The following is a 14,550-nucleotide window of genomic DNA, read 5'->3' on the forward strand; positions in this document are numbered from 1 at the left end:
CCCATTAAGCAAACAGCCAGCAAGCATTTACTAATCTGATAAGGCCCCTTTACCATGCCTGGTAACAGCCCTTCCCTCTGTATCTGGAGGGGGCAGGGGGCACTGAGGAAGCAGAGAAGTAGCATTAGCAGTAAGTGGGAAGTGGTTATCAACATAATGCAGCCCTACTAAAGCAGCACAAATGGAAAGTGTACAGCTTTTATGAATTTCAAAATGCAGAAACTGGAATGGCTGCAAAGAGTTCTTCAGGAATAAAAAAAAAAACCTGACAAATTATAACATACACTGCTCAATTTCATTTATATGCATGGGAACGTAAGGGTGCTTTGACGTCAGAGATAGGCCTTGTTCAGTGATACGGTACACAGCCACCAGCTCATTTGACCGGGAAGCTGCAGAATGTTGTTTGTCAGGAAGTGGGCTCCACATTCCAGTGTGAAAAATTCCAAGGCCAAAAGTATCATATCTATTGAAAACCGAGTGACTTCTGTGGATTTCATTAATCCATCTCCTTTTGATTATGATTGTCTTTGTGAATAAGAACGTCCTCAACACTGGAGCATATTGTATTCAAGCACGTTAACATATGTTGTAATGACAGCATCACTGTTGTTGGTTTATATGTGAGTAACATGGCGCGTGACACCCATGAGAGAACAGGCAGATAATCCTAGACCTCAGGCGACAGCTGTCCACTGTCCTATGATATATTCACCTGTCATCCATGCCCTCCTCTCCTCACCTCATCATTTACATAATGATCTCTGTCTTCCTATTGGCTGCCTGGTAGCAAACAGGTGGAGCTGCATCTCACACCACTGACTCGTAAGCAAAAAAGGAGTGACTTTAAAAACTGACATGGGGGAGTGGGGACATGCTGGGTATTACTCTTGTCAGATTACCAAACAGAGCACCAATTGTCTTGACAATAATGCAACAACAGCTTATTATTCCTCTGCCTGACAACCTGAAGTCAAACACCTCCAGATCTCAGGGGGAGGACGCTGATATTTGCACTGGGGGAAAAAAAAAACTTGTTTATTTTTATTAGCTGCAAATTGAAGGTGGACCCATTTAAGACATGAGCTGCCCTGCTGGGTTTCCTGTATCAGTTCCAAAGCTAGCATTTACAACCACTATCAAAGGAAGTTTCATTAACTTCCCTTTCCCTCTGAGTCACCACGCTGAGCTCGACCGACGTGACCTGGACAGTTTACAGAAAAAACTGCAGAGCTGCCCCTCCCATGACACTACGGAACTAGATGAGGGCAGACACTAATTTTGCCACAAATACGTTTCTCCTTTACATTAGATACTGAACTCAATTTTTTGTTTAAATGTTGAGAATTTTTTGTCGGTACATTTTCTAAATTGGTTATAATTTGCCTTAGAATGTTTATATTGCTTTAACATTTGGAGTTTGGATTTGGAGTTATTACACCCACACAATTGTGTAGACCTGAGTATTTGGGTTACATTTTGTGTCATTGTATCACAAAACACAAGGATTTATGACAATAAATCATAATTCACGAATGAATTTCGATTAATGAATTCTGAGCACGCTTTATTGTTCTTAAATACAGCATAGATAGAGACTCGTAGGTAGGTAGGTGGCAGGTCGGTAGGTAGGTCTGTAGGTAGGTAGATAGAGACATGTATCAGACATGTCACAGGTTAGACTGATGTACTGCAGAACAGACCAAAGTTAAGAGTTTTGGAAATGCATCACTGGTTCTTATCTGGGGCTGCAATGAGGTCAGTTTCTAAAAGGAAGTACAGTATGTTACTTGGTCATGTGTGTGAGTACAAAAATCCAGTTTAACATCATTGTAGATCACATGTAATGCAGTTTGTTTGGTGATGCAACAGAAAAGAGATGTCCCTTTTTTCCTCTCTTGCATGTTGACTCTCAGCCACCATAGAGGGATTGTGTATAATCTGTATCACATGAGCGAGGGTAAACCCCATGACAATAAAACACGAGGAGTGAAAACTGCAGGGAATTAAGAATGTTTATGCTTAGGAGAAGTGTTTTTCTTTATTTAAAAGTAGAATATAAAAGTGAGAAAGCCAACCAACCGGAATATGTACAAATGTCCTGACTTTTATGAAATGAACTGCAGTACTTTCACACAGTGAAAGTCTGCTTTGACTGAGGAAGGTCTTCCTGACAGTTTTACTATATGTGTGAAGACAGCACGTCAAAGGTGTAATTATCTCATTAATAAACCATGTCTTATCAGGAAGGGTCATGATAAGAATAACCAGTTCCGAATGGACAAAAGGAGGGGATATTAGAAAAGACTGATCTCCAGCTGGCTCTCAGAGGCTCACATTCACACACCTTTGTTACTGAGGTGTGTTTATTATTCTTAGTCACTGCTTATCTATACATGAATGATAAGAAGGAGAATTAGGACAATGAATGGAGGTCAGGATTTGGTGACTAATACCACACCAAAGGTAAGGCTGGTAATACGTGGAGATCTTGTCGAACAAGCTTTGCAGCTTAAGGAGTTCCCCAAGCATGGGATTAGCAAATGTTCCTGCAACCGAGGCAGGAGGCTGCAGGTTTTATGTCTTGCTGCCAGTTGAAAGTAGGGTAGTGGGTGAATTGCATCCCCTCATGAATACATTGAGAACTTTTTCTAACCCTGTTTAATATGATCTGCGGTACTTTTGCAGAATGAAATATTTTTTAAAGAAATGAAGAAAAAATACAAAGGAAAATTGATTTTTTGGAATCAAACAAGGGCGGCACGGTGCCGCAGTGGGTAGCGCTGTCGCCTCACAACACAGCGGGTCCGGGTTCGAGTCCCGCTCTGTGCAGAGTTTGCATGCTCTCCCCGTGTCTGCGAGGGTTCTCTCCGGGTTCTCTGGCTTCCTCCCACCTCCAAAAGCATACGCTTCAGGTTAATTGGCCGGTCCCAAATTGCCCGTAGGAGTGAATGTGTGTGCATGGTTGTCTGTCTTTGTGTGTGGCTCCGTGGTGCACTGGTGTCGTGCCCCGAGTGTCCCCAGGCTCACGCCCTATGCCCCCGTGACCCGCCAAGGTGGATGAAGTGGCAGAAAATGAAATGAAAATGAATCAAACAAAAATTAATGTAAGCAAAAAACAGGCTTAATATAACACTGATATTGACTTTTTTGTATTAAGACAAAACACATATTGGCACCAAGGAACTTGAGCCAATAAAGAAATACACAATTCATCCATCCATCCATTCATTCATTCATTCAGTTTCTTTTTTTCTTTCTGGATATGTTATTACAGTAGACTTCACCTTCATCACTTTTGCAACATCAACAACATCAGAAAAAAAAGGGTTGACGGGTAGAAGCCATTTGGCTTGTAAGATTCCCGTCATTCATTTCTTTAGAAAAATCATTAAAAACTTACTAGAATGTCACTCAGTGCAGTGATACCTCCAGAAACAGCCCCCTTTAATTCAATCAATCCTAATTTACAACCAAATTTGTGTCCTTGTAACCAGTGGTGACAGCTTCAAGTTTCTAACCCGCAAAGTGATTTTTTTTAATCACTTTGATTTATCTACAGTAATTTGACCATGATGATTGTCAGGATTGTGAGTTAGATTCCTGATCCTTAATGCAGTCCCACCTCTACACTCCCAACCTCATGAAAAGCTCCCACCAGACTAACAGGTGTGATCAAAGAATCTTTGTCTTTCAAGCAAAATCAAACAATTTCAATTAAAAAAAGTCCAATGCCATTATTCTGCTCCTTTGACAACTTAAAAAATGCGTGCATTCAGTTGAAGAATTGGGAAAGCATTTTCAACTATCTGCTGTATATCAATGTTCTTCTGTTGTAGAAGAATCATGTAAAATGGACTTGATTTAACAAAGGTTTGTTAAATCAAGATCTTTACTCTAAACCATTTGAATTAATAACAATGTAGACATGGGTCTTTCTATTCAAAATAATTTATAATATTCAGTAATCTGTAGTTCTGGCTGTTCTATTATTTATTTTTTCAAAAGGAATGTTTTCTAGTGTTGTAAATGTTAATGTATATACTTTATTAATTCCTGTAGGGAAATTATTGGCACACTCTAGATTACACTGTTAGTTTTAGTCTCATGCATATATAGTATGTACAGGCCCGAAACACACACACACACACACACACACACACACACGCACGCACGCACGCATGCACACACACACACACACACACACACACACACATACACACACACACAAGGGGCCAGTGGGGGAGGGAGTAGAGTGGCGGGAAGCTCCTTGGTGGTGTGCCCTAATGAGCAACTTATAAAAGGGAGCTGGAGCGCCTTGCTCAAGGGCACCTCAACAGTGCTCATTTCGGAGCGTGAGCTGACCCCTCCCACTGTCAGCTCACATGCCTAGGCAACTGGGCAGACAGAAATCGAACTGCCAATCCTGCGATTGCTGAACGACCCGCTCTACCAACTAATCCACTGCCGCCCTAAAAGGAAAGAGGGGGCATCCAGATTTGAACCGGAGACTGCTTGATCTACAGTATAATGCTCTACCACTGAGCTGTACCCCTTGCCAGTGTTGATCAAATTACCTCCTCACCCTCTCATTGTTGGGGACAATATTTACAGGAGCGCTAACATCATCATCATCAATTTCATTTTGGTCAAAGTTGGTACAGCCCGATATATTTTTAAATTAATAAAATAATTACAGCCTCGTCATTCAACATGAAGCCAGCAAAATGCGCTACTATTTGTATTCCCGTAGCGCCCCCTACTGGATAAACTGTGCAGCACACCTGTCCTGCTCAGGTGCGCTTGGTGAATGTTTCACCTGCTTGTGATGACGTCACTGTAGGGCCAGACAAGAGGCACGGTGGAATCTATGACTGCAGTGACGCTCTTTCGGATAAAATGAAACGCGATTGAAGCCTGAAAAGACTTGATTTTGCGCTCCGGAGCTCATTTGGAAACCAACGCGATGTCTGCCTCGGCTATATTCGTGTTGGATCTCAAGGGGAAGGTAAGAATCCAACTGGATCAACTTTTCTCATTTGTCTTTACGCGACATGTACAAAACAACACAACTTAAAACTGAGAACCTACTGACTCCTATGTAACGTGGCTTTATGTCTCACCTGTTAAACAGTCAGAGCATTCGCGTTGTTAAAACATTTATAAAGTATTTGCGACACTCATTCATTATCCTGTCGGTCTTCACTTCCGGATCCATACCCGTCAGAGGAAACGCTCGCGACCCGGTACCTGACGCGCGCGGCGGTCTACCTGTCCCGTCAGTAATGGCGGCTGTTGTTCAGTCACTGACGCCCCGTCTACCTGGAGCTATGGTTTGTTTGACCCATAACGCATCTGAACCATATGAAGTTATTTCAGCTCATTATTCTAAACGTGGGGTCAGAAGAAAAACGTGTAGAAATGTACAAAAATGCAGGAAAATGTGATTTATTATAGCTTATTCACTCAAGGTAAAAAAAAACAACAACAAAATAATAATTAAATTTTTTGTGTGTGTTGTTTTTACATCTTTGCTTGGGGAGTATTTTGTTTCATTATTTATTACTGAAACTTTAATAATCATCAACATGATCATCATAAACAGAACATGTAATAACCGTACATTTCTTAGGTGTTGCAACTGATTCATGCAACATTGTGCGCAATCCATAAGAAGTTTGTTCTTCAACAGTACAGCCAGTTGTGCACGGATCAAGATCTGACAATATTAAAATGTGTTTGTATTTGCTGTTAATTTGTATTGAGTCACAGCATGGTAATGAACATCGGTAGACACGACACTGCTTTGAATATGTACCTGAGATGAGGCAGAAACATTTAAATGGATCTTATGCATTTGAAAGGTATGACGCTATATTATCTAACAGGAACGAATTGACCCGTCACAATGGACATCCATATGTCTGTTAGTAACTCATGAACTATTGTTCATAATAAACACACGTCTCCAGACAAGGTTTTCAGCTAGATGATTTAGATTATTTAACTTACTTTGGCTTGAAGCAGCTCTAATTAAAGATTGGTAAAATATGATAAAGGATTTGGCTTAACTTAAACCTATAAACTATTTTCCAAATGTTCAGGTTTGATTAACTCCCCTGTGTCACTGCTTTGTAATATAACCTGCAACCGTAACTGTGGTAACTGTGTGGCGTTTCCTCTCACAGGTGTTAATTTGTCGGAACTACAAAGGTGATGTGGACATGGCGGAAATTGACCACTTCCTGCCTTTACTCATGCAGCACGAAGAGGAAGGGCTTCTCTGTCCTGTACTATCGCATGGCAATGTTCATTTCATGTGGATCAAATACAGTAATCTGTACTGTATCCTTGTCATGGGTGCTGCTTGCATCAAATAGTCAGAGAAATTAATGATAAAGAAATGAATTCAGCTTGTAACTGTGACACAATGACCCAGGTAAAAGACATTCAACAGACGCAACTTCAACAGTGGAAAAAAATGTAATGTTCAGAATACTCCTTGACTTAATCTGTAAAGTGGTGGCTACTACAAACAAGAACTCCAATGCCTCCCTTGTGTACTCATTCCTTTACAAATTAGTTGAGGTGAGTCATGCGTGATTAACAATTGCAAAGTCTGTCATAAATATGTATTGAATGGTTTTCTGGGATTATCTTGCATTCATGCAAAGAACCAGTAGACTATGGTGATAATCCAATGACACTGAGAGTCCCCACATCTAAAGATGATAACCATATTATATAGGTGTTTATAGAATACTTCAAAGAGCTGGAGGAGGAGAGCATTCAAGACAACTTTGTGGTTGTCTATGAACTACTGGATGAACTGATGGACTTTGGATTCCCTCAGACTACTGACAGCAAGATCCTACAGGAGTGAGACTTCGACATATACAGACTAGATGCAAGCAGACAAATAAATACCATATATAACTGATAAACTATTGTTAAGTCACAGCAGGCTCTTCATCTCATCCTCTGTAGATACATCACTCAGGAAGGTGCCAAGCTTGAGGTCACAAAGTCTAAGGTGCCGACCACTGTCACCAACGCCGTCTCCTGGAGGTCAGAGGGGATCAAATACAAGAAGAACGAAGTCTTTATTGATGTTATTGAGTCCATCAATGTACTGGTAAGATGGTATATATTCATGATTTATTATTTAAGTCACTTAGAACTGTTACCTCCATGTTAAAAAAATTGGTTGGCTGATAACAGCAGAATATCTGCATCATTTTAGGGCACTTGTTTATTAGTCACATGAAAAATAACTATTTGGAAGTAGATTGGTCCATTGGGCTTTTAAAACATCGAGAAGTAGAAGTTGGGATAAATAAAGTTGATGCTTTCTCTGTGCTTACTACTTACATTGATTTGACATATCTCACGAAGATAATATATTCAATTAAAGATTATTCATATTTATTCACCATTGTGTTTATCCTTCAGGTGAACGCCAATGGCAGTGTGATGAGCAGCGACATTGTGGGAAGTATCAAGCTGAAAACCATGCTCTCTGGGATGCCCGAACTGCGTTTAGGTCTCAATGACCGTGTGCTTTTTGCCCTCACCGGACGTACGTAGGCAGTCACCATCTAACCAGGGAATATGTAGCTCATCTAGTTCTATCTAGATCTATATGATTGTACGGCTTTGTGTGCAGGTGACAAGGGGAAGACAGTGGTAATGGAGGATGTAAAGTTCCACCAGTGTGTTCGTCTTTCTCGCTTTGAGAGTGATCGAACAATCTCCTTCATTCCTCCTGATGGAGAGTCTGAACTCATGTCCTATCGCATCAATACTCATGTCAGTACTGTAGTACTCTGGTTTTCATGCTACACTATATATTTTTAATTCAAATCAGTGGCCATATTTGTATGATGAACTCTTATCCTTTCTCCTACAGGTGAAACCTCTGATATGGATTGAATCAGTCATAGAAAAATTCTCTCACAGTAGAGTGGAAATCATGGTTAAGGTATCGACTGATTTTATATACATACAGTATGTATAATTGCTGTTGTTGTTTTTTTTTTTTTTACCTAACTGACATCCCTTTGCAAAATCAATAAAGATTAGAAATATTTTGTGTTGCTGGAGATTTTCTAACAAGATAGTTATGTCAACAAGTGACTGTCTCATACTTGCTTCCAGTTGTTCATTTTCTACAGAAAGTCAGGGTTTGCTTCAATTTTATCCGAAAATATCTTTAAATAATAAATTTGTTTTTGGAAGATATCATGTCATTTAACATGTTATGTATATATCTTTTTAGGCGAAAGGACAATTCAAAAAGCAATCAGTTGCAAATAATGTGGAGGTGAGGGTCCCTGTCCCAAGTGATGCTGACTCACCAAAGTTCAAAACCAGCACAGGCAGTGCCAAGTATGTGCCTGAGAAGAACCTGGTGGTCTGGACCATCAAGTCTTTCCCTGTACGAAACTGGCAACTTCATGGGCTTCAAAATACCTTACAGTACAGGTTGTCCTCAACATACAAACAAGTGGTTCCGAGTCGCTGTTCACAAGTGGAATTGTTCTTAAATCACTATTTATTAAATTTCAATCTATAATATGAAGTTATTTAAATGTCATTACTACTCTAAATACGAAAGCGCTATTCCTAAGACTTACCATAAAGACTGCAACATCCCACGACACCCCTGAATTCAAAATTAATAACGGTTACAGATACTTCGTGGACAAACAAACAAATGGACGAACACACAAACACTGACAATCTCAATACATCACTGCTTTGAAGCGGGATCTAATAACAGGACATAAAAACAACACATTATAAAATAAAATACAGGCACAGGCTGTTTTGAGTTAATAAATTAGTTTTCAATAAAACAACATTTAAAATAAAGATCAGATTGCCATAATTTCACTAAACTTTACGTCTGTCCACCACAAATTTGTTCATATCTCCAAATGTTCCTAAGTGGAATGTTGGTAAGTTGAGGACTACCTGTACTTTATTTAATGTATTATGCATGGTTTTTGATATAACTATGACATGTATTTCTGTCTTTTTTTCCATCTCTTTGTATCTCTGTCTATGTGTCCACCTCCATCCATCCAGGGAGGGAAAGAGTTTCTAATGAGAGCGCATTTTGGTTTGCCCAGTGTGGAAAATGATGAGCTTGAGGGAAAACCTCCCATTACTGTCAAATTTGAAATCCCATACTTCACAGTGTCAGGAATTCAGGTATTGTCTGGCTTAAGTACTTTTCTAATGTCAAATGATGTTTTTTTTTTCTCTTTCTTTACATCAGTGTGGACATTTTAAAGTGCTATATTTTACAACACATAACCTATGTGTAGTCAAGTCATATCCTCCAAAGGCTGCTATTGTGTGGTCAGACAGGCAAACTAGATTTAATTCTAATTTTCTTACGTTATGTTTCTTACGTCAAAATGTTGAATCTCTTGTCTCACTGACTCTATATCAACAGGTGCGATATATGAAGATCATTGAAAAAAGTGGTTACCAGGCTTTACCGTGGGTTCGGTACATTACACAGAGTGGAGGTATGCAGCACATTTTTTCACCAGATATGAAGAAAATAGAATATATAATATGTAATATAATATGTAATATAATATGTTTTCAAATGATATGGCCGGAGATATAATAACATTGATGTTTTCTAAGTTATCCTTACATTTATTTTCTATTTTATCTAGACTACCAGCTGAGGACCAATGTGTAAAGTCTGAAGGATCACAACAGTATACAGTATATTCTTCTAGCACCTCCTGAGGGGCATCAATAATCACATTTGCTGGACTGAAAGAATGTCTTCAAGTTTCACCAACTCTTTAATGACATTGATCTTGTTTCATCAAATCTGCGTGTAACATGTTTATAATGTTTCTGGTACGAGACCGCTGCAAATTATTTAAGTGCATCATGAAATCATTCCTTTTAAATTATTTTATCACTAATGACTTTTGTGTTTATGTTGACTTTGCAACACCATGCAAGAAGAGAAGTTGTCCTCTTGTACACTGCATTGTGAAATCACAGTCACTAAAATCCGTCTCAAAATGTACTTCCACGCGCCTTTTTTCCGCCTCACGCCTGCCTGTAAGACACACAACGTCAGATCAGACACTGAATGAACTGCCTTTGAAGACATCAACGTATACGAATCGCCCGCTTTCCTCTCCACGCACTCTGATTGGTTGGCTGTCGACTGTTGCCACAGGGATAGTGTAGTAACCGCGTTGTAGCTCCGCCTCTTTTACCGTACATGGAGCAGCAACGCCCCCTGGACGGACTCTGATTGGTCAACGTGTTTTCTTCCCAATGTTTGTAAATTGTGGTCTGGAGACGCCGCTGTGTAGAGCTCAGCGCGCAAATGTATCTTCTAATGTTGATAAACATTTATGGTACGGACTAAATTTAAAATTTACTAGTCTCAGGAACGGCGCGACATATTCTTGGCGACGCTGCGTATCTGAAGAAACCGAATAAGGTATGTTTAAAAGCTATCGTGTGTTCTGTTTTTAATATTTAATTATCAGTTAGCCTGGTTGCTAATTTTTTGTGTGTACCTCAGTAAACAGGAGACGCGTCTCCGTCGATAGAACAACTGCGTCCTTACATATTTAATGTGTAAACGGTTTGTGGTGACCTGGTATAGCATTACGCTAGTCGTCAGATAACATGGCTACAACAGGGAACAGGTTTATCGTTACGTTAACCGGATGCTGCACTAGCTAGCCGTAGCCGCAGTTCATCTTCTTGAATCAAGCCTTCACCTCTTCCTTGCCCTTGGCGGTGCTGATGCCACCGCGAACGTCCACTTTTTGTGTGTTTCGATCTTACTGTTGTTGTTCATCTCCGCCTGATCAGACAGGAAGATACTCTATAATGGTCCTTAGTCAGATGGATGCCGGTAAATCGTTGACGGCGGCGGCTGCCAGAGGGAACACAAGCGAGGTACAAAGGATCCTGGAAGAACGCAGAGTTCATCCTGATACCCTCAATGAATTTGGTAGAACTGCGCTTCAGGTGAGGACTAGTTTGCTACACCAAATTCCAGTGTAGAAATGCTTATGTGCAGAGAAAATATGTTGAAAAAAAAATTGAGACCATAAAACAGAAGATAAATTGAATGAAATTGCCATTGGAATATCACGGGATGTCTTTATTTTGCATGTATGGTCCAACGCACACCTGAAATATTAAATGAACAGTCACAAAAAAATACAGAGAAAAGCAGTCTTATCAAATTTGACAAACTGGATATCTAGAGAATGATTGTGGTTTTTATGTGATAATGACAGTTATCCTGATTTTGCTTTTTAATTCTGTAAATTATCATAATTATTAACCTAAAGTGAAAGCTCCATCTAAAATTCTTTCAACTCCAATTTAACATAATTTCTTGAAGATAATGTTGGATTGACATGCTTTGGTTTAACTTTTATGTAACAGTTATTCTCAGAAATGCTAAAGGTAATTAATTCTTTGACAGGTTCAACTTAAAAAACTTTATTCAACACAACTTTTGCTGTAATGATTATTTAGAACAGATTAGTTTTCTCAGTTGAATTGCCTGAATTCACTGAATGCTGTATTCCCCTCTGATAATTCACATAGGTGATGATGATGGGAAACCCCAAGATTGCTAGTTTGCTGTTGGAAAAAGGAGCAGAACCCAACATGCAGGACAAACAAGGGATCGCGCCTGTTCATGACGCGGCCCGGACAGGATTTCTCGACACTCTGCAGGTTCTGGTGGAGTACGGTGCATCGGTAAACATCCCAGACCAGAGTGGTACCCTGCCTATCCACATTGCCATTCGGGAAGGTCACCGGGATGTGGTAGAGTTCTTGGCACCGCGGTCCGACCTGAAACATCCCAACATCAGCGGTCAGACGGCGATAGATGTGGCCCGAGCCTCTCGTATGCCTGATATGATTGACTTGCTTTTCGCTCATATTCATAGTTAATCAGAATTTAGGGTGCCTTCTTGGTGATCGTAAATTCTGTTTCACTTCAAACCTGGTGACTTGAATTCATTGCTGTGTAAAGGATTATTTTTTGTTAATAGTCACTCAGCATTAATATGTTTCACAGGACATATTGTCTTGGCAGCTTATTTTCAGTGGATGGGTGGCTATATGCAGTAGACACCCCCTTTGCACAGTGCGATTTAGGCACCTTATTATTCTGTTTTCCCTCTGAATTGGGAGTGCACATTTGTAGATAGTTTCCACTTTGTTTTGTAATTATTGCATTATTTACTTTGTGTAAGAATTGTTACAGTTGTGCTTTTAAACATCTATACAAAACTTGACATGGTGCACCCTGATTAATTTTCATAGTTTTGTTTTTCATACTTAGATTAACGTAGACTTTCAATTTACGCTTATTTATTGTTGAAATAGGACTCAGTATTCCTGTGAATTTGTGAATCGCAACATTTTATGATTTGTTGAAATGTTATTTATATAAATACTTTTATTCACTTTAATATTTGAAGAAGAAAGCACAAAATAAAGTTATGAACTTGAAGTTTTGAAGTTATTATTTTAAGTGTCAACTATGATACTATACATGAGGGTATCGAATGGTGAACCTGAATCGCAATCACAAGATTCTAAATTATTCTGTCGCATAAGCATGTTTGATGATTTTACTTTGGAGCCTCTTTTTCAGAAACAAACATTTATTTGATTGTAAGTATTCACCGATTTAAGGGTGAACAGTTTGTGAAACACTGACAATTTTCAAGACATCCTAATAAGAGCCAAACGAACAAGCTAAACAACTAAAGCACAAATTAAATTACTTTAAATTGGTGGTTTATATAAGTTCAGATCAACCTAAAGGGCAATGAACAATTATTGGTACATTCATTCTTGTGTTTTTTGCATTGTAATACAACATTAAGTGTTTCCTGTACTTTACCTGCTGTGCCACATTGGCTCAAGTGTCCAGTACTTCAGGTGATTCAAAGGCATTTATAATGAACCTGGAATGTGAAAAACCCTCAAAGAACACACAGGTAGCTGCATCGCTTCACCCAAAATTAATGAAGACCTTGCTTTGTTTGGAACTGGTGGCACAGTGTGATGATGTATATGCTGAGGGCTCTCGCAGGACAATGGGCATCTTGTTTTCTGATGTGATGCTGGCCAACTTCACCAGCTGTTAGAGGGTACAGGATCAGCCTCAGGATGTCAGGAATATGTAGGATTTAAGTTCTTAAATGTGACAACATCATCACATCTTGTCTAAAAACTTTTTTATTTGACTCAAATCTTGCAGAAACTTTTCCTGTCTTGAATTATTACATTTCGTATCACAACAGTTTCAGGAGGAAGTATTGTAGTTTTTACTCAATCATATTTAGATACCCTTCATGTTTAGTAGCTGGTTTATTAATTACCTCAGAGACAAATATATAAATGGCCCGTAAACTGTGATTTGTTCTTTTACAGTACATGCTGTATTACATTTTCGTGATGATATGTATTACTAAACATCAGTCAAAACAGAAGCCTAATCCTATGGACAGTTCATGTTCTCCATTATGTTACTGCAGCTATAAGTAGCCCATAATAGTCACCTGTGGTTTGATCCTCATGATATGACTGCTTGATTGTTAACTGTGTGAAAACATTATTATTAGGTTGTTAGCTACTCAAGAAAAACATATTTCTCTGACAAATGTTTTTTCTCCTAAATCTAGCTCAGTAACATCTGAAAATTCATCAAATTTGACACCAAAATTGAATCAGTGCAGTTTCAGCTCCAATTTGATCTGAGTTAAAGTCTGTGGCATTACTGTATTGTTATCACACAGTAGTGCATTTTTTTAAAATTACATAAACTTACTGATTCTGTATCAACAGATCTGGTATATTAATTGTATCAGACTTTCATGCATGGTAGATCATAAGAGGTGATTATGGGCCGTTTTTTTTTTTAAATTTTGTGTATTTTAGATGATTTTGTTTACAGTAATCTTGCTAACAAAATGCCACCCCAGACTGATCTGCCTCCAGCCACTAGGTAGTGCTCTCTCACTACACCCGGAGACTGTGGATGTACAAATGTTCTTTTACCCTTTGAATGTTCTGATGGTTCTTTTGTTTTGCATGCCAGTTGAGATACGGTTGCAGTAACAAGTTTACATGAATGAGAAAAGTAGATAAGACAACTGACCTTCAGTCTACATCCAAGCTCACATGTTAAAGCGTGCACAAATGTGTGGGGATACAAAAGGATGACAATGGTGTAAAATAAGGCGTCAGTTAATTTTATGAGTCTTGTACGATTCCAGCAGAAGAAACATGACAAGTGAATGACGAGCATGGGTTGGGACAGACTACTCTTCTTGTCTTTTCAAGGATTTTGGGCTCTTTGCTTGTTTGTTTGTTTTTGAATGGGATCTATCTTTGCTGCTTTTTCCAGTGAATCCATTTGTACTTCTGTTGTGTGTGCAATGGTGATGTTATGATAAGCATGCTGGGTGCTATTGTTTCTTACAGTCTTCTAAACTAATCCCAGAAGAGGACTCT

At 39.1% G+C, this 14,550-nt stretch overlaps 2 protein-coding genes across 3 annotated transcripts; both read left to right on the forward strand.

Annotated features, from left to right (window-relative positions):
* Positions 1-4,838: 4,838 nt before the first annotated feature.
* On the forward strand, positions 4,839-10,040 carry ap1m2 (adaptor related protein complex 1 subunit mu 2). The gene is made up of 12 exons (XM_068322096.1): positions 4,839-5,008; positions 6,189-6,345; positions 6,521-6,588; positions 6,749-6,879; positions 6,988-7,135; positions 7,453-7,579; positions 7,667-7,809; positions 7,910-7,981; positions 8,279-8,437; positions 9,091-9,216; positions 9,464-9,539; positions 9,696-10,040. Exons 1-12 carry the CDS (start codon positions 4,967-4,969, stop codon positions 9,719-9,721), a joined length of 1,275 nt encoding a protein of 424 aa, XP_068178197.1. The 5' UTR covers positions 4,839-4,966; the 3' UTR covers positions 9,722-10,040.
* Positions 10,041-10,142: 102 nt separating this feature from the next.
* Positions 10,143-12,508, forward strand: cdkn2d (cyclin-dependent kinase inhibitor 2D (p19, inhibits CDK4)). 2 transcript variants are annotated; one of them, XM_068322098.1, is made up of 3 exons: positions 10,143-10,489; positions 10,870-11,028; positions 11,620-12,508. In XM_068322098.1, exons 2-3 carry the CDS (start codon positions 10,888-10,890, stop codon positions 11,971-11,973), a joined length of 495 nt encoding a protein of 164 aa, XP_068178199.1. In that variant the 5' UTR covers positions 10,143-10,489; positions 10,870-10,887; the 3' UTR covers positions 11,974-12,508. The 2 variants fall into 2 exon arrangements, with proteins under 2 accessions (XP_068178199.1, XP_068178198.1); XM_068322097.1 differs by lacking the exon at positions 10,143-10,489 and having other exon boundaries at positions 10,506-11,028.
* Positions 12,509-14,550: the final 2,042 nt, after the last annotated feature.

This window comes from Antennarius striatus, chromosome 8 (assembly GCF_040054535.1).
Source record: "Antennarius striatus isolate MH-2024 chromosome 8, ASM4005453v1, whole genome shotgun sequence".
NCBI lineage: Eukaryota > Metazoa > Chordata > Actinopteri > Lophiiformes > Antennariidae > Antennarius > Antennarius striatus.

Excerpts from the sequence above, each read along its gene's own strand:
- cdkn2d (XM_068322097.1), top strand. The coding sequence starts at position 10,801 with ATGCCACCGCGAACGTCCACTTTTTGTGTGTTTCGATCTTACTGTTGT. Across the intron at positions 11,029-11,619 it reads TTGGTAGAACTGCGCTTCAG|GTGATGATGATGGGAAACCC; the intron begins GTGAGGACTAGT and ends TAATTCACATAG.
- ap1m2 (XM_068322096.1), top strand. The coding sequence starts at position 4,967 with ATGTCTGCCTCGGCTATATTCGTGTTGGATCTCAAGGGGAAG. Across the intron at positions 6,346-6,520 it reads CAAATACAGTAATCTGTACT|TGGTGGCTACTACAAACAAG; the intron begins GTATCCTTGTCA and ends TAATCTGTAAAG. Across the intron at positions 9,540-9,695 it reads GTACATTACACAGAGTGGAG|ACTACCAGCTGAGGACCAAT; the intron begins GTATGCAGCACA and ends TATTTTATCTAG.